We start from the raw sequence: 20486 nt of genomic DNA on the forward strand, positions 1-20486 counted from the left end.
CTCCCTTTGCACTTGCTGTTTCCTTTGCTGGGTCACACTCCCCCGGCCCAAAGGCATGTAGTTCCCCTCTCTGTCCCTCTTTTCAGAGAAGCCAGCTGGCCCCACTGCGGGAACTCCCCATTCTCCACTTAATTTTGTCTTCTCAGCACTTACAACTTTCTAGCAGGTGTTTGAATGAGTTATTTATAATGTGTCTCTGCCAATGGACTATAAGCTTCCTAAAGGGTATTTTCATCTCTTCTGTCCCCTGTATAGCCCTGAAACTTGGGACAGTAAGTGACTGAAGTAGGTGCTCAATTAATATTTGTTGAAGGTTGTTGAATGAATAATGCTTGGACACAATGGGAGCTGAGTCATACCTCCAGAAGCCTGTACTTTAGAGTCAATAACATCCTCCTCAATCTAAAAAGGTTATTAGATCTCAAGCAAGTTGCTTCTTTATCTTAATCTGTGCTGCCATATTCTATGATCTATTGTTACACGAAGGTTGATTTCCCTAAGCTATAACAATTGGTCATTAGAATAGCAGCAAACCTTTTTTAAAAAAAAGCTAATTAAGGAAACTTCATTTGTAATCTGAAAAAAGATCTGAATGTTTTTACGGTGGAAGCAAAATTGCCTCTTTTATATGATATGGGATCATGCTAAATATATTAGCTAGTTATTATTGAAATATAATCATCTGCCATCCATTTGCCATCTGGCTGTCTGATTAAAGTGACAGAGGGCTGAGGCTGGTTCCTGGTGGATGGTATTTCTGGGCTCAGCCAATAAATTATGTGCAATGGCTACAACTTCATAAAGTCAATATTTCCTTAAGCTTTGGGGGGGAAAAAAACTAATGACAATGTTTGCATAGCATCTCCCTTCCTCCCAAAAATTTGATATGGAGCATTCCATAAGTATAAAGTAACTGTAAAGATATCAGGATATATCTCATTGTAATAGCTGGGTGAGCATTTTCACTGTTGCTGAAGCTGAAGCTCCAATACTTTGGCAACCTGATGTGAAGAGCCAACTCATTGGAAAAGACCCTGATGCTGGGAAAGACTGAGGGCAGGAGGAGAAGGGGGCAGCAGAGGATAAGATGGTGACATTGCATCACCAACTCAATGGACATGAGTTTGAGTAAACTTCAGGAGAGAGTGAAGGACATGGGAGCCTAGCGTGCTGCAGTTTATGGGGTTTCAAAGAGTCAGACATGACTTAGTGACTGAACGACAACAAATAAACATATAAACATGAAAAAACTAAACTAACTTGAACTCTCAATCTGAACCCTTCACTACTCACAACTAGCTTTCTTATTAATACTGGTCTTTGGACACTAACTACGTGTTACTTAGTGCCTTAAGGCAACCCAGTCTCACCTTTGAGAAAGCTGGTATGCTTGAAAAACATTTTTCTTGCCTCATCCTAGAGAAGGAAAACACTTTCTATCTGTGCACGGTGGGTGACATCCCCCTTCTCTCTCCTCTACCAGGTGACTTGCTTGGGTGACATGGAGGAAGGTCCAGAGGCGTGGGAACCAGCAATGGCAGGTGGCAGCAGGTGGGGGCAGGGTTCCCCCAGAGTGGGGTCCAGCTTGTCTGTGTTTGTCGTGCGGTTGCACCTGCCTGTCTGGCTCTGGGACAGCCAATGTCACTGAAATCCATAGATCCTTCCTTAAGGAGTGTGAATGGATGGTGAATGTTGCATTCACCTAGATCACAGGATGATACAGCTGGGAACTATTTCCAGCAGTTGTTTTTAGATGAGAGAAGCAGAGCATAGAGAGAGAAAAGGATGCCCTCCAGATCACAAAACCAGCCAGTGGCAGCATCTAGAACTTAGGTCTGTGATTCTATGTCCCAGGCTGCTCAGTCCTCACCTTCTGAGAGAAAGAAGTGGTGAAGATAGGGAACAGCAATTCTGCAGGCTTCTCTGTGCCAATAGATCTGACCTTCCTAGACTTCCAGGGCCACATTTGGAACGTGGCTGGCCTTAACCTGACCAGACAGGGGACAAGGTCTTTTGTTGCTTGACCTGTTAACCTGCCAACCTTAGGTTAAATTGACCCTTCAAGAATAAAAGAATTGCTTTCTTTGATTTATCAACCAATTTATTATTTCCATTTAATTCATAAACATGTGTTTCAATAACTATTGTCCGAGAAAAATCAGATAGGCTGTGATACATCTACATAAAATATAAATATGTTCTGGGTACAGGCACTTGGCCTAGAATGATTGACTGTTTTTTCATTTCTTTTTCCCCAGAGATGAGCCATGATGAAAGATATATATTCTGGTCCTCTGGTTCAATCATTTATTATTGAAATTTTTTCTTTTTTAATTGGGGGATAATTGCTTTACAATGTTGTGTTGGTTTCTGCTGTGAACAACACAAATCAGTCATAATTTTATATATATATATATATATATATATATATATCCCCCCCCTCATTGCTTTTACTTCTAAATTAATCCCATAAAAATCCACCTATGTGAGGAGCTTGGAAATTCTCCTCCTTTTCAATCATTTTCATCCTTTGGGAGAAAACTACCTTAAATATCTTAAGTGGGAGTAATTACTAGTTTTAATGTTCCTAATTTCATGTTGGCAACTGTCACCTGCTAATATCATTACTGATTCCTGTTCTTATCAATAGGTGGTCTTTCTGCCATGGTAATTGCCCCTATTAACAAAGAAGGAAGAAGATGCTTTCTGACGTCTTACCTGGAATTCATGAGGGAGAGAACACAGCAGAGAAGCTAACTCCACATCACACTAATGGAAGAAATGTTGCACTTGTCAGGAAATGCAGACCTCCCTCCAGGGACATGGGCTTTGGGCAAGGTTGAGGGTCTAGGAGATGACGAAGGAAGTGGCCAGAAGCTATCTGGGAGGACACACAGTTGCAAGCACCAGGCTAGGGCACAGATCACTGAGGCGGACTGGGCTGCAGACAGGGACAGGCCCCTGGGCTGAGCAGATCACACCCACTCTAAAGCGGGCATCAAAGGCAGATGCAGACAGCCATGGTCATTGAGGCTGTGTCTAGTGTGGTCAGAGCACTTCCAAGAGAAGCCAGAAAGCCATAGTTTTGTGTGAAATGTCTTGATTTTTAAATGTCATCAACAATTTCATATTTGTAAGGCTGCATTATAACTTACTGTATTAGATGATTTTTATAAATCAAATGACTCTGGCTTGTTTTCCAGATGTTTTGTCAGATTTGTTCAACACAAGTACACGTGTGTCTGGCAGCCTTCCCTGCGACCACTAGCCAACAAGGACGGGCTTGCACAAAAGCTTGGGCCCAAGACACTTCATACAGCTTTTCATAATTTTCTCATGCAAGTTTGATCTAGTGTGATAGGATTAGATAGATGAAGGAGATATTTTACAGGCCATTTGAATCTCTGAGCTCTACTCTGAGCTCCAGATTGGTGCTACCAGCTTCACTGGAAGCTTAAAAAGCATCCTCAATTCAACATGATCCATGCAAGTCCTTTCATTCTGATCAATATCCCCTTCCTTTGCCCTACATTAAAAAGGTCCATATACCAAATCTGTCATCCTAATCTCGGCATATGGCACCAGTGTTTATCTAACTGCTCACACCAACGATTTCAGAGTCATCCTTGAGTCCTTCATTATCTGTTACTAACAATTCATATTGTTTCAAACCACAGCATGGGCAAACAAAGGTGTCTGTGAGAAACGTAACCCATGGGCCAGTGGTATTCAACCTCTGTCTTAGGTCTTCAGGATACTGCTATGGACACGTCTCTTTGTGAATGATAAGAAAGTACTACTTTGATATGGAAGGGTAAGGCAGGAAGTTAAAGCCAACTGTGGTGGGGTAGGGTCTGGGAAGAGACCTTATATGCCATTGTTTTTATCTTCTACATTAGTCATCCTAGAATGACAATATCAAAGTCACCATCGGGGCCCTGATGTTTTTCTTTCTTTTTTCATTTTGGTTGTACCTTACAGGATCTTAGTTTCCTCATCAGGGATCAAACCCAGGCCCCAGGCAGTGAAAGTGCTGACTCCTAACCACTGGACTGTCAGAGAATTCCCCTGACATTCTTCTCACCTGGTTCCTAGACACTGATTATCCTCCTGTTACTTTTGGTTTAAATTTTTATCATAGACAGTGCAAATATGGGAGTGGCTTGTACAGTTACGAACACGCTCTTATTCAGTTATATCTAGTTGTTCATTCATTCAACAGCTATGAGTGGAACAATTATAGTGCTGGTTTCTCATAACTCAGTGATGAGACAGGTTATGACCTCTGAGGCCAGACTAAACAGATATTTGCAGTAGAAGTTGGTGGGTGCTCTGGTGGAGGGGGTGCTGAAGAAGCCATGGGAGGTGAAGGCAAAGAGTTTTTATTGATCAGCCCATCAATTTGAACCCATTTCCTTTTGTGGATTCCTTCTCACCTGGCTAACATTAGGAAGAAGGCTTGACCTTAAGGTGGCATATTTGGTGGAAGCAAAACCAAAGCTTCTTATTGATACTTATAATGTGTCTCCTTATTCTCAGGTTAATGGGAAATATTCTATTGGTTGAGTCTATCAGCAGCAGCAGCAGCCAATAAGATAACTACCTACAGTGTGCATAACAGCGCATTACTTGGTATCTACTCCAACTAGGCATTACATGGCTATTTAGTTTCCTAGAATGAAAACTATACGTCAGATAGAAAATGGATTATCGAGACAGTCATTAAATGAAAAGAAATCATCAAAACAAGTTGGAAATTGCTCTTTTAAACATGATATTTAGGACACTAGATCTTTTTCTTACCTCATGAGCATTTCAGCTAAACTCTTTGCATCTGGGGAAAGAAAGCTAATATTAGTACAAGATAAACAACTCACTAACATTCACTTAAGCATTTCTGACAAATATTCTACAGAATCAGATAACAATAGCCATTTTTAAATGTAACAGTATATTGAGATCACTACTAATAACTGAAATTTTTATGGATTCCTTATTTCTTCTAAATGAGGCACATATAAATAGCCACAAAAATTCTCAGATACATGATAAAGGTTTTATTATAACCTATTCATTTGTCACTTTTCAAAAACCATTTTTATTTTCAGAAGTCAGAAAATGAACATCTTGCAAGTAATTCATTATATAGTACAAATTCCAATCTTTTTGTTATCAAAATGAAAAAGCTTATGATCTCTTAAAAAAGTCATTATTAGAGAGCTATGCATCTGTTTCGTTGATCAAATAATTATATACACTGCATATCACTATGTCTGGAAACCTAGATGTTTATTTCAAACTCAGAAATAAAACTTTTTAAATTTCTTTCCTCTGAGGACACTGTTTACCAAGACCTGGTTACCACTCCTGGTAAAAGAAATCCTGCCTAAAAATTATGTAAATTAAAAAAAAAAAACTTTTTTGATGGCATCATTTTGAAATTCTAATTTCTCTTAAAATATAATTTGTTCCTTTTACACATTTTTGTCCTGACAAAAAAAAGAATGTTTCCTTTCTTAGAACACAAGGGTCTTCATATTTTTCTTTCAATTTTCTTTAAAAAGCTTTGATGTTAAATGTTCAATGAATGGAACTTTCTGGGAATGGATTCAGCTGACTGTGAGTGTGAGTGAAGCAATGCATTTGTTGGAGCATTTTGGTTTTGGGGGGCTGACCCTTGAATGCAGTCGCTTTCGTGTCAGGGAGCAGGATGCTATAACTGGGAGGTGTGGATGGACAGTCACAGGAATAGCCACACACAGGCAGTCATCCTGTGAACCAAAGCACTGCTCTTCAAGTCAGGGTGCCAAGTCCCACCTACAAGGAGGCCCCGGGCTTGTGCACAGATGGCTGCAGTCTGGGAAGTGAAACAGCTCCCTTCACCCCATCCATATGGCAAAGCAAAGAAGGCAAAGCAGCATTGAATTTCCCATTTATCTGCATTTACATTTATCTGCAAAGACAAGATAAGCTTCTTCCCTTCCTGAATGATTTAACACTTGCAAAGTAAATATACATATACACACATATAAGGTGCCAGAAGCTTGGGATTAATTAGCTCTATGGAACAACCAAGCACTGGCTAGTTCAATGCTCTAAAAAGAGGCTGGAATTCCGCTGCACATCAGCTCACAATGTGAAGGGAACTCAGACTCAGACGTCTTCAGGATGGATCTGCATTCCTTGTTCTGACACCATCATCATTCTTTTTCTATTCCTGAAGCTAATCACCACAGCTTTCTCTCCTGTGATTTTTTTTTCCTACCAATGTGCCAAGGAAAGACAGCTTCCAACCAGTGGGGATAGAGGTCCCTCTGGTACTGACAAGCTCCAAAGCAAAATTTCTGTGTCTACAATTAATAGGCAGCTTCATCCACATGCTTCGGTACCCAAAGCTTCTTTGGTCTACCCTTCCCTATGCTCATCACTTACAGTGGATCCCTTTCTCTGTCTATCTTGACTACTATTTCCTCCTTCTGACTCATCTGAAGCTGTGAGCAACATCATCTTCATGGAAACTCGCTTCTTCTGTGAGCCCCCCTTGAGGAAGCTGAGAGTTGGTGGAGTGTGAAGCTGGTGGAGAGTCTGGATGACACAGCTGGCATCAGAGACCAGGCACAAATGTCTCCTGGGGGTGGGGCCAAGTAGACTAGGGTCACATGCTAGGAACCCGGATTACTTGGGACTGCCAGCCCATGTCCCCTTTATACCCATCTGAGCCCTCCTTCAGAAATCAGGAAACTGGGATCCAGATACATTCAATCATTTGCCGCAGCTGAGCAGGTAATCATAACTAGTGTCTGTTGATACAAACTCTTTTAAAATCATTATCCTCAAAGTTTTTTATACTGGAGTGGGTAGCCGTTCCCTTCTCCAGGGGATCTTTCTGACCCAGGGATTGAACCCCGGTCTCCTGCATGGCAGGTGGATTCTTTACCATCTGAGCCACCAGGGAAGCCCTTTATCTATAGAGGTGGACACATGTCATATCCTTAGGGCCACACAGAGGACTGCATTCCTCATGACAGCTGACCAAGGGACACACCCTGGCAGGCACTGCCTCAGGCTGGGTCAGTTGTAGAGGAAGTAAGACTGATATCACCTTAAAGAGAGCGCACACTAACAGGGAGAATGCTCCAGGGCACAGAAGGAGCCAGTGGTGGAATTCTGAGCTCCTTTAGGAAGCAAGGAAACAGCAATTTGGGTGCAGGCTGAGATACCTGGCTTCAGACATATCGAGTCCTTTAATGTATTAAAGTAAATTGTGGGGCGGGGGGCAGTTGGGAGAGATGTCAAGGATATGATGGGTTCTGGGTCTTCTGTTCATACAGGGGGCGGGGAGAAGAAAAGGAAGAACTCTGGACACTCTCCTCTTTAAGGGCAAGAAGGGGATGTGGGACAAATTAAGAGAATATTTTTAAAATCATGGAGTCGTGGATTCTTGAAAGCATCATAGACTTTTCAAATCCTCCTCTAATAAATGTCTGAATCCCTTCCATAGTGCCCTGGACGGATGCTACAATGAGCCGGGGCGAACAGTAGCCCCAGGGAAGACAATACCTTTGCTGACTGGACAGTGCCTACATCTCCTCCATCACTGACCTGGCTTCCATGCCTGTTGAGGGCTCCCAACTCAACACATCAGTCTCCCTAGGACTTCAGCTTTTTTCTGTCTCCCCAGTCCAATTCTCATTTCCTCATCAGCATCTCCCTCTTTGGTCTGTCCAGCTCCAGACCCTCAGCCCTCTAAGCAGCTTGCCCACAGCAGAAAGGGCAGAAATGGCTCTGAGTCACACCCCTCACTAGGTCACATCTGTGCTCTGAAATTCTCAAAGGAGACTCCCTGCCAATAGGACTCCTCAGCTCAGGGTACCAGCCTCCTGTGCTGGACCTAGTTGTCTTTCTAGCTTGGTTCCCTCTTACTTTGAACCGCCAACCCTCTCTGAGTTTTTATTCTCGCATTATCTGCCAAGAGCCCCCATGATTTTATTCCTCCAAGCCCTTGCCCCCACCCTTCCCCCAGACATGAGTTGCTCTGTACACCCTCCCGACCCAGCAGGTGATGCTGGTGTTCTGGTTTCCTGGGCTTCTGAGGACCTGTGTACCTGTCTAGCATCTCTGCATCTGTTCAGCTCAGTCTTGGCACTTTGCATCATGACTTCCTGGTTTCACGCTGTCTCTCTAATGGCCCTTTTGTCTTTATCTCCAGACTCTGGTATAATAAAGCCACACAGTCTTTTCCTGAGGATACAATTCATTATGAAAAACACCTTCCTATTCTTGTGTTGAAATCCCTTGATGTAATTTCTCCTTGGCTATAAGAAGGGCACCTTCTGGAACCACTGAGAAGCCATTTGAATATTTCCAGGTAGCTGGCATGTCCGAGGTAGCTTGGCTTCAGTGTTCTCTTTTCTGGGCTGAATTCTCTAATTTTCTCAATCACTCCTCAGACGGCAGAATTTCTAGGCAATTCTCCACTTGGGACTCTCTTCTATGGAAGACCTGTGATTTCTTGTTGTCCTTTATTAAATAAGGCTAAGCGCAGAAACTGGTAAATTTTTTGATAGTCTCTTACCCACTGTTGGGAACACAGTGCTCATTATATGTTACATAAATGAATTTTTCACAACTTACATTGGAGACTTTCCAATTATCCCTATTAAATTTTATCTCCTTGGTTTTAGCCTTTCATCCTGTACTACATTAGCTCCCACCTGGATTTATGCCATCTCAGAAATCAGCTTAGCTTGCCTGTATTTCGGCCCAGTGCTGTAACCTGGCCCTCTCTTCTTTATCAACCCTGTCAAAGTGCAAATAGGATTTGTCCAGGCTGTGGCTGATCCCTATCATGTCCTTTGATGCTCACAAACTATCCTATAACCTAAACTAATTTACTTCAATCTACTGTTTCTAGAACTTACTGTTTTTTTGAAAATGGGTATGGAGTATAGTTCCTAACACCTCTAATCTGATTGTTCAAAGATGATGTACAAAGGTCCTTGGGATTATGTCTGAAAACATTTTGTTCAGAATCTTAAAAAAATTTTTTTTGGGGGACTTTGCAATACTTTGGCCACCTGATGCAAAGAGCCGACTCATTGGAAAAGACCCTGAAGATGGGAAAGATTGAGGACAGGAGGAGAAGACAGTGACAGAGGATGAAATGGTTAGATGGCATCACCGACTCAATGGACATGAGTTTGAGCAAATTCTGGGAGAGAGTGGAGGGCAGGAAGCCTGACATGCTGTAGTCTGTAGGGTCCAAAGAGTCAGACATGACTGAGTGACTGAACAACAGCAATGGAGGGAACCACACGACACCTTGGCTAATCTTTCCAGTGAGAGAAACCATCCCTATTGGGGATTATCACTGCATCGACTGGTGCCCGCAGTTTGGTTCTCATCATCTGGGGTCCTGTGTAATAGTTCGTTGTAAGCCTGGCTTGCCTGATCTACACCCAAGGAGTTAGGAAGATGACTTTAGGTAGCATCCTCTCCAGTCCTCCCCAAATCACTAGCACATAGTCGGTTTTGAAAGAGTAAATCAATTTAAATAATCAGGGGCTTTGATGATTTTCTTAAACAACCCAAGTTATCCTTTTTCCTTTTCCTTCCTGCCATCGCTCCCTCCCTTCCTTTCTCAAAATCCCCCTCATCCTTCCTTCTTTTTCTATAATTCTTTTTTCACATTTTCTGGTCTTAATAGCACCTCTCTTGGTTCACACCAAAGTAAAACAGATGCTGAGTCCGTCTTCTTCTACCTGCCATCTGTTAAGATGAGAACATCATCTCAAGTCTTCTTTTCCTTCTTTCCTAACACAGCTCCACGCTCTTTTGTGTTGTCTGCCACTTTTTTCCTCCACAAATTTCAGCTCAGTCTGAGATTTAGACTTTGTGACACCTTTCTAAAGCCTTGGCTGTTTCTCTATACCCATCATTGGCTCTGTGCTCTTCCCTTCATCTTTCAGTCTGGGAGATGATGGAGACAGATTACCAGGCTTTCCTAGTGATACTCGATGATGGAAAAAAGCAGTTTCAAAAAATTACATGTGGTAACACTCAGGATGTGCAAAGAGGGCTGGAAGATGATAGCTGAGAGGAGAATTTGGGCATCTTAAGGTAACTGACCCCCTGCCTTTAGGAGAGCATTTTCATTTGAGGGGTTGGGGGAGCAGTGAGACAGGATTCAGAGGAGCTTGTGAGACATGATATAGTTGACTGTCAAAGAGTCTTTCAAGAATTCAGAGGGGAAAAGAAGTGGAGAGAAGGGCAGTAGGTTAAGAATAGGCAAGCAAAAAGGAATCCTTTTTCTTTAAATATAGGGGGGCCTGGGTAGTAATGAATATAGAGATAAGAAATGAACAAACCAAATATCTTTCATGGGGAAAAATAAAATGATAAAGTCATTATTGATTCTGTGTTTAATTCCATGTTTCTTTGACATATCTTTTTAAGCTAGCTTAATACGGATGTGATAGACTATTTCTTTCCTGGATGTTCCAAAACTGAAGAAGTGTGATGGAGAAAGGACTGGGTAGAAAAAAGTGATCTCAGCTCTCCTGCTAGTCCCTACCTAACTGATGTGTGGTTTTCAAGTTCCCTTCAGTTTTCATGTCAGCAAAATAGAACACAGCAGTGTCAAGATGTCAAGTTTATTCATACCTATTTGCACAGCTATTAAGAGACTAAAGCAAGACAATATAAAGACTTATGGAAAAAGGAAGAAGAAAGCATGGAAAATGCTAGCAGTCTGTCAATTAATTGTGGTTCAGTCAGTTTTCGGGGAGAGGCATCCCAGCTGGGTAAAAGCATCACAGGGTGGTCTCCCTTGTTCCCTGTTCTTTGTGAACCATCCCTCCCGAGGGGTCTGCACTCGGGTTAGGCGTTCTTATCAACGAGGCAGCACAGGCGTCCAGCACTGCAGCTGTGTTAGTCCTGAGCACATGCTCTAATGTTTATTTTATTTTTTAACGATTTTTTTTTGATGTGGACCATTTTTAAAGACTTTATTGAATTTGTTATTAATAAAAATATTGCTTCTTTTTTATTTTTTGGTTTCTTGACCACAAGATGTGGGGTCTTAGTTCCCTGATCAGGGATGGAACCCGCCTCCCCTGCATTGAAAGTCGAAGTCTTTAAGCACAGGACCACCAGGGAAGTCCCTTATGTTTCTTTAAAAAAGAGGACTCTCATTCATAGGCACATCATCACTTTCATCTCCGGAGTTCTAGTTAAGTGAATGGGATTTGCTTTGCTTCATACCTCTCCAGGGCAATCACATGCACATGCGTCCCAAACACAAAACCAACTTGAGAGTAGCAGATTTCCCCCTGCTTTGCGTGCATGCTAAACTGCTTCAGTCGTGTCCAAATCTGTGCAACCCTATGGACGGTAGTCCACCAGGTTCCTCTGTCCATGGGATTCTCCAGGCAAGAATACTGGAGTGGGTTGTCCTACCCTCCTCCAGGGGATCTTCCCAACCTAGGAATTGAACCACATCACTTATATCTCCTACATTGGCAGGTGTGTTCTTTACCTAGTGGGTGCCACCTGGGAAGCCCCTTCCCCTGATTTACCATCTCTCAAAAGCTCTTACTTGCAAGCTCCCTCAACAACAATCCCTGCTTTTCTGTGGAATTGAAAGGGAGCTCATAAAGCAGCTATTTTTCTAAGGGCTCTAAAGCCTCCATTTACATTTTTATAGGCTTGAAAAAAGGACCCCCAATCATCTAGTCAAATGAAAGCTGATTCCAAAGCCATGATAAAATACATAACCCAGAAAAGAAGACCATATATTCTTGCCATCTCAGAAAACTGAAAATACAAACATGGACAAAATAGAACCCACAGGCAGGGCAAAGCCCTGGATTGAGACCACCTGGCTCCCTCCTGCTCCTGCCTGCACCCTGCCCACCCCTGTGCCCTGATCCTCGCTCCGTGGCTGCCATTGGCCTGGCTCTGTTCCCATCCCTCTGTTCCTGGGCTTTCCCACTGTAAGATATAGAAACCCTTTTTAAAAATTTAGTTCTGCCATAACACACTTGAAGTTTTGAAAGGATGATTTTTAAGAAATGAAGGTCAAAAGGATAAAAAGAAAGAAAACAGAAAGAAATGAAGAAGGAAGAAAATGCAAAGCTGAGAACTACAGTTTCAGACTTCTGATCCCATCTCAGCCGCAACTGGGACATTTATTAGTTCGGCAGTGACGTCTCTGGGGGGCCCACCCATCACTCTATTTGCATGCATATGACTCAATGCATCATGGCTACCTTTATACAAGTCTACCTTGAGTCCACGTGTCTTTGAGCTCCCAGATGCACACCTTTCTTCCTTTAGATTATCAGAGTTCAAGCTAAGTGTCGGTCTTACAGATGAGGAGAGATTTAGCTCAGATATTTGCAGAGCAGATAAATGGAATATTATAACAGTCATGGCCCACCCCTTCAGCTGTGCCTGTGGATGGCCAAAGGCCACATTCTCTTTAGGAATAGTCTTCCAGAACTAATCGGCTTTAAACTATTAATCCATTCGAAACCATGTTTCAAATAATAGATACGCTTCTGTTCAAGGGAAGGAGGTCAGATTTTACGTCAGGCACTGATTTTTATCTTTAGCTTATTTGAAACGTTGGAAGCAGCTTTTGGCTTGGCACTGCCAGTTGACCCATACTGGCTGGGTACTTTGCACCCTCTTGGGTAAACTCATACTAAGAGGGGAAGCTTTTAGTGACCCCGGCCTTGATTACTTGACATTGGAATCAAATTTTTATAATTTGGCACTGCTGGGATCATGGGCTCTGCCAGTGATTTATTCTATAACCTTGCACTTCAAAGGAGCTAGCAATAGGAAAAAATCAGGGCATCATTTAAAGCAAAATGTGGCTTCTGAACTTGTGGATAAGGTTATAGATTTTTAAAAAAATGTAGCACTTGGAGACAATTTAGACTTTAGGAGGTCGTTAGGCTCTAAAATTAGTAATGCACTCAGGAAGGAAGAATATAGGTTGGCTAAACTGCTTGAGTCCCATTTTCTTTCTTTCTTTTTAAAAAAAAATTTACATAAAGCACGTTATGGTGCGTTATCTAACTAGGTTGCTTGTTGATACAGTGAAACAAACCTACTTATAAACACTGAGTAGCATATAGCAATCAAACAAGGTCAATGGCACTGAGTTGATTTTACAGTGTTCATTAGGAACCGCTGCAGTATTTTCCTATAATCCAAATTTTCCTATTTCCAGTTTTGATCCTAAAGAGTAGTTGCTCAGGAAACACTGACCTATTATTAGAAATGTCCTTATTTTACACAATAAAATATTGTATGAAGCCATTCAATCTGTAACTATATTTGAACTCATTCTAACCCAGGGACATGATCTGTGTCTTATATGGGTCAGGTGGTAACTGAGTGATTCTACTAATGGACTCTGTTTAATAGACGGGCACCTACTACCTTAAACTCTGTGGCTCTAGTTTCCTCCCACGAGCAAATGGGAAACATGTTGTATTATTAATTAACATACCAGTTCAAGGGCCCTTCAAATCTAAAAGACAGATCTTTGGGGGGCAGGGTCTGGCCTTCTGGGCTTCCCATGTGACTCAGTTAGTGAAGAATCTGACTGCAATGCAGGAGACCTGGATTTCATCCCTGGGTCAAGAAGATACCCTGGGGGAGGGCATGGCAACCCACTCCAGTATTCTTGCCTGGAGAATCCCATGGACCAAGGAGCCTGGTGGGCTATCGTCCACGGGGTCGCAAAGAGTTGGACATGACTGAGCAACTAACACTTTTACTTTCTTTTCTGGCCTTTCACTCATTCTCCCAATAGCCCTAGTCACTCACTCTGTCCTTTTATGGCGCATTTTTCAATGTTATAGAAAGACGAGCATGTCCCATGTAAGCCTTTGCTGACTGCCACTAGGATATCAGCTTCCATCGTCCTGGGACAGAATCTTAGTAACCTTTCTTTTCTCTCCAAGACCTAGCCAAACTCTTATGATCAAAGAGAGATGGCTAATAAGAAAATTTTACAGTTAGTTTTAAAAAATGTTGCATCTGGCCCACGGAAGATAATCAGAGAGAATGTGCTGAATTGAACACTTCAGTGTATCCAAAGTAAAACCTGCCATTTGGAAGGCTATGGAATGAGGTATCTGATCATTTTCCTTTCTTCCTGCCCTCTCATCAAACTCTTGACTTGGAAGCTTTTATTAGGCAAGTAAAATGCAAGACTGCAGATAGCTCTGTGCCCTGCCAGCTGCTTCTCTGGGATTCTCTGCTCCTCAGCATCTCCCATGAATGCATCTTCTTTGCCACAGCACTTATTTTCTCCCCCTGCTGAAACCTTTGTGTTAGCTCTCTCTCTGCTCCGGCACAAAGAAAAAAACTCGTTTCTGGGGAATGAAAGGCTGGACTTGAGGATGTGATGAGTTGCTCTCTGTACCGAGACCAGTAACAAAACAACGGTGTGGGACAGCGGAGGCGCCAACAATAAAAACGCCAGCCCAGGATATTTTCTAGGCAATAACGAAATTACAAGGGACTGCGAAGAACAAAAAGAAAGGACGTCCCACCTGCCACCGGTCTGACTCAAATGCACCAGGAAGAATATGCAACAGCTTTAGCATCTTTTTCTTGCTCTTGGCAGAGAAGAGCGAGGTTGGGGTGTTCAAATTGTTAAATAGAAGAGGAAAATCAGACAATAGGTGGGGAGGTGAAAGGAAGCAACGGGGGCCAGAGTGAAAAGAAAAGGTATTTAGCTGGGGGTGGGGGGGAAATGCTGGGAGGGATTTAGTCTTTAACACATTTGTAGGTAAACCCTTGCAATCAAACAGGAATGATGGATGAGAAAGTGTTACCATTGGTTTTTAAGAATGTTATATGGACAATTTCTAGTCTTCTAAATGCAGCCAGTTCAATCTGTCCAAGTGCAACAAGAACAGACAGCCTTGGTACCTCAATAACAATGCCCCTAAGGCCAGGCTATGGGTTTCTGTTTTTGGTTAAAAAAAGGGGGAGGTGGTTTTAAAAAAGTCCTTTTGGAGGCTTTCCTGGTGGTCAGTGGTAAAGAATCCACCTGCTGATACAGGAGATACAAGTTTGATCCACGGTCCAGGAAGATCCCACATGTTGTGGAGCAGCTAAGCCCGTGCGCCACAGCTACTGAGCCTGTGCTCTAGAGCCTGGGAGCTGGAACTATTGAGCCTATGCGCCTAGAGCCTGTGTTCCACAAGAGAAGCCACTGCATTGAGGAACCCTTATACCATAACTAGAGAGTAGCCTCCACTCACCACAACTAGAGAAAAGCCCGTGCAACAATGAACACCCAGCACAGCCAAAAATAAATAACTAAACACTTATTTTTTTTAAAAAGTCCTTTTCATATTTAACGATGAACACTTGTGAATAGAATCCAATACAGCACAGCTGATACTGAATTTCTCAATGGATTAGGCAATGCAATGTTTCTGTGATGCTGTTCTCATAAATGGCACCCCCTTTCCTCTCCAGCTGCAATTAACTGCTTCCTGTTTCATGCTTACTGTCAGGTGAGTGTATGCTCCTGGGTTCTGTCTTGTCACAACAAAGATTTGGAGTGATGCACATTAAAACCCTCAGCCCGTCACAGCTCTCGGGTCTTGGACAGACCATGCTATAGCTCTTAGACAAATCAGTGTTACAGCTCTATTTTATTTAGAAAATAGCAAGAGAATCCATCCTTGAGGCGTGAGGGCATGCTGACCCAAAGACTAGAAGAGAAGAGAGTAGGGGAGCGTGCCAGTGTGCAGGAGAGAGACAGAGAGAGAGAGACCGCGCTTTGGCTCTTCTTTTTATATGTTTTTTTCCCTCCCCCTGGGCCTGCCCTATGTAAATTGGGCTAGCCAGGGGTGCTGTTTGTTCTACCTGAGGTCCTCACTCAGGTCCTTGGACCTTCCTTTGACCTTCCTTTGTTCTATTTTCGCAGGCTTTTCCCTTTCTTGTCTTTTAGCCACCGCCATTTTGGACTCCTGTTTCCTATTCTAACTACCTAACAAAGCTATATCAAGAGGATGCCCTGGCTACGAGAAGACAGGTGGAAATATCCCCCTGTCCCACTGATGTAACTGGTCTATGGTTAATTACACAAGAGGTCAACGTCCAGATCTACCAGCAGGGCTTGGAGATATCCCAGAGACATCTTAAGGACAGAGCTTCCAGGCTTGTCTTTCAAATGCAAATTTGAAGAACACAGGGGATGCTGCATTCCCCTCACTGCACTGACACTAAAGTGCAAACCGCTAGTATATGCATTCTACCAAAACTTGGATTTACTCAATACCCTGACAGGTAAAGAGGAGGGACTCAGAGAACTCTGTCCTGTCCAGGGCTTTGTATTTGAAAGAACTCATTGTCCTCACACCACAGAGCCAGGGCCTGTAGGGCTGTTGCACAGGACCTGGAAATAGGTCCACTGCACAGAATCTATAGAGCTGGACATCGTAATAACAGTCCTGCTGACAATGGCTCTCATCTGGCCCAAGTGATTATTATCTATTATTTTATTTTCTCTTAGTTAAAGTGAAACTCTTACACCAGGATTCCGCTCCAATTTCTAATTCAGGAAAGCGTGTGTTTTCTGCCTCACAATGCTTTCCAGGGACCATAAACCCTCAATTTCCTCTTCCCGGCAATAAAATAGTTCTCATTTCCAGAGTCCATCAGACAGGTCTTTTTAAAGGAGGCCGTAATTGGTGGCATTGCTGCAGAGACTGAAAATTAAAGAGTGGCCGTTGGCAAACCCACAGGAAAGTCATTCTCTACAGGAAAGTCATTCTCTTGGTCTACCAAGATAGGATTTAGGACACTTGAAAGAGGTTGGCTTTCACCCTGTTTCTGAGTAGTAACTTTTGTATAACTTGCCCGCGAGGCCCTGACACCCTGCTCAAGGAACATCACAGGTCACAGAATCAGGCAGCCTGGGGATCTGGCCCAGAGAGGGAAAGGCATTCCGTGGGGTGAGATCTCCCCAGCTAGCTGCTGGCCCCGCTGTGCAGGGGGACGGCCGAGCCTCCGCTCACCTCTCAGCCGCTTCAGCCTCTGCTCACGCCTCCTCCTCCGAACCACCAGCAGGAGCACAAACAGCATCAGGACCCCCACCAGGATACAGGAGATGGTCACCAGCATCTTGAGCCCCTCGTTGGTTGTCAGCCCTTCATCGCTTTGGACAACTGACTTAATGAGTGGGGGGATTGTACCTGAAAACAGGGTCATGATGTTAGGTGGCTGTTAATGACGACAGCATGGCGGAGTTTTTAGGGATGATGGGTTATAAAAACCGCGCGGGTGATCCGAGAGCGTCCACGGAGATGAAGATGAAAGGAACTCTTCATCTAGATCCTTGCTAATTTCTTTACTCACTCACTTCCCTCCTATGCTTACTCTACAGAACATGGAACTAGAGTCTGCGCAAAGGACACAGACCATTTCTTTGAAAGGGACTTCACTGGTAACGTGCTGGGTGCAGACACTTGAAAGCATAATATCCAGGCTGGGTGCTTTAAAAAGTCACATGCATTTACCTGGAGTTGAGTGTCACCCAGAACACAATTGAGAGTGGCTGTTTGAAACATTGCACGTCAAAGAAGGAACAATGGATTTGGCAAGTGGACAGAAGGCAGGCTTCGGGGAGACTGTACCAGATAGACCTGCTTAAAGGAGCGGAAAATCTCTTTTCTTTGGTTATTTCATTGCTTTTTATCATGGATGTAAGACCAAATCTACTTTTAAAAGTCTCATTTCAGGACATTAGAGCAAAATCAACTTTTCAAAGAGAAGGCATCCAGGTCTCTAAAGCAAGCTGTTTATTGACCCTTATAATGCCCTGAAATTCAGATTATTTAGAATTACAAGGAAACACTTAAGCAGTCTGAACTCTGAGCTGCTTTAAGCTGCCTTCTGCTGAGAGGCTGAACAAAACGGTCCAGAGATTCAAACATAGGCATCCCCTTTTATGGAGCTTGCATTTTGGCATCCACCACTATGAAAAGATGCTACAGTCTTCAGTATTTTCCATGTAAAACAAGGGCCAGGAAGTCAGTAATTTAGGAAAAATAATGCAAAAATAATACAATTTCTCTTTGAACAAAAAGTGTCTTTGTCCTGCATTTAGTGAGTAGAGCAGGGATACAGAACACCAGGCCCCTCTGCTGTCTGCTAAGGCCAATAATATCATTCCTCCAACTTATAAACACTGGTTTTGGCTGGAGCCCCAGGTCTGCAAATGCTCAGAACTCAGGTAAGAGGCACAAAAGGGGATGCAGGTGAGGATGTGTCTGCAAAACCAAGATGACACAGGACCAGTACAAACACCTGGCTGAGGGAATGGCAGAAGACAGAGTCCAAAATAAAATACGGAAGAATCTGAAATCTGACTAGTACAGCCAGAAAGCTAATCATCAATGTTTGTTTTGCCCCAAATGAAAAAAAATTCTTCAGGCAGAAGTGACACAAGAGATATTAAAGCTATATATCCACAAGCTTGGTTCAAAGAAATATGTAACCTTTTTCAAGGAAAATAGACATACGCATTTTTCTTTCTAGTGTAATAAAATCATCTCAGATTCAGAACATTTTACATGTAGCACATTTTTCATGATTCTAATCTGAGATCTTGGATAAAGTGAGGACATTTCTTTTAGAAAATAACCATTTAAAGTCTGCAGAGCACTTTGTTAAGTAAGAATGACAGTTTCAAATGCTGCATGTGAGAGGTTGCTAACTAAATGATTAGCTATAAGCCTATCACCAACGCGCACCTTGAAGCTGTGCGCTCTGGACCACACAGATTACAGTCAGGCTGGGTGCCAGAGCGGGATGATTGAAAGGCAATTACTGGATGTCCATCATCTAAAGCAAGAAATATACTTTCTGCTCAAATGTGTACCCTGCTAGCAAAGGACTTTGGGGAGCCTTTAAACACTAGGGAAAAGTTTGGTAAGCATCAAAGCCCTTTAGTTTGTCAGATCAAAGAATGAAACAGAGTTGGAGGAGAAAGCAGGTCAGACGTGCTGCTCTGTGGTGGCTGATGCTCTGCGATGGAACCTCTTGGAGTGAAGTCACTGCTGATTGAGGCCAGGAGATGAGAGTGATGTGGCCCAGGAGGAGCAGGGCTTCTGAGGAGAAGCCTCACATCTGGGAGCTGGATCAGGGGCCTTGAGGGCAGGGGCCCAGGCTGGTATCACCAGCCTCAGGACTCCCACATAGGCACCTTCTTGACTTCTCCCCACCCAGGCCTGCAATGCTGGGGGCGAGCCTGTGCTGTGGCTGAGGAGGAATTTGTGCAGGAAATTCCAGGGTGGGTTTACAGTGTGCCAGGGTGGGAGGAACAAGCCCAGGGCCGGTCAAGACTGACCAGGAGAAAATGGCTCAGGGAGGTGCTGAGTCCACATCACCTTCAGAGCATCCTTTGGTCATGTCCCAGGACAGGATAACCAGTACTTCAAGGAAGTTCCTGCCAGGGCTTTAATTAAGGCAAGATCCTGAATGCACACAAGCAGAGGAGAGGACACCCTTTAGCCTTTCCAGTGAAGAATACAGTACGGGCTGTTTGCTCAGGCACAGACTTTCTGGGTAAGTCACCCAGCACCGTGGTCTGGCCTGGTGGGTAGACGCTGGACAGGGGATCCAAGGGAGCTGAGCCCACAGCTCCAAATTATCTGACCAGTGGAGACTGTTTTTACAAATAAGCACAGCACCTAATTCAACCACTGCCTTTCCCAGAGTGGGCCACCACTGCAAAGCTGCAAAAATCAGCTCAACTTGCTTCTAGTTAGGACTCTGAAATTCCCTGATTGCAGAACCATCAATGTCAGACCGTCTTTAGCTTCACTGGGCTTGACATTTGTTCAACATCAATAAATGGCCCACAATACTAGTTGTAGGAAAAAAAAGGATAAAAATGTCTCTCTCTTATTTTCAGTCAACTAATTGTCACGAGACACCTTGCCTGGTTTTCAGAAACCCCTTGCAAATTGCATGTTTGTGCGTGTGTGAGCCTATGCATGTGTGCATGTATGTGCATGTGTGTGCATGTCCACTACCATCCTATGACATTATTCTATTTCTATCTGTACCTCTGTTTCTTCTCAGAGACTAACATAAGCATCTTCACTTATGGAAAACTGCTTTTGCACATGCAATTTAAGGGCTAAATGAGAGAAAAAATAAAGCTGTTATGTGGTTTGGGATGGGGTGGCAGAAGGGAGGGAGACAACAAAAGCAGTGTTAGCTCACAGTCATGACCAAGCACCAACCACGTGCAGAGAAGCCTTCAGCCCGAAGAGAAGTCACTCCTGCACCCTGACTGCCTAGTGAGGGTCCCCGGGCCTCAGTCCCTCCTTCCTGGAACTCAGCCATGGGCACACGGGTACCTGGTCTAGGGAGTCCTGGGGGGAGCAGACTGGATGGCCCCCAAGCCTAAGGGGATCTGAGGGCACGGGTCACATTGT

At 43.4% G+C, this 20486-nt stretch overlaps 1 protein-coding gene across 1 annotated transcript in view; it reads right to left on the reverse strand.

Annotated features, from left to right (window-relative positions):
• Positions 1 to 20486, reverse strand: part of DSCAM (DS cell adhesion molecule) — a 690454-nt gene that overhangs the window by 36762 nt on the left and 633206 nt on the right. The window contains exons 27-28 of the mRNA XM_059889928.1: positions 17058 to 17234; positions 4804 to 4834 (exon numbers count right to left, since the gene is read on the reverse strand). Of these exons, the coding sequence (XP_059745911.1) occupies positions 4804 to 4834; positions 17058 to 17234 (208 nt within the window). The remainder of the gene's footprint in view (positions 1 to 4803; positions 4835 to 17057; positions 17235 to 20486) is intronic.

This window comes from Bos taurus, chromosome 1 (assembly GCF_002263795.3).
Source record: "Bos taurus isolate L1 Dominette 01449 registration number 42190680 breed Hereford chromosome 1, ARS-UCD2.0, whole genome shotgun sequence".
Lineage (NCBI taxonomy): Eukaryota > Metazoa > Chordata > Mammalia > Artiodactyla > Bovidae > Bos > Bos taurus.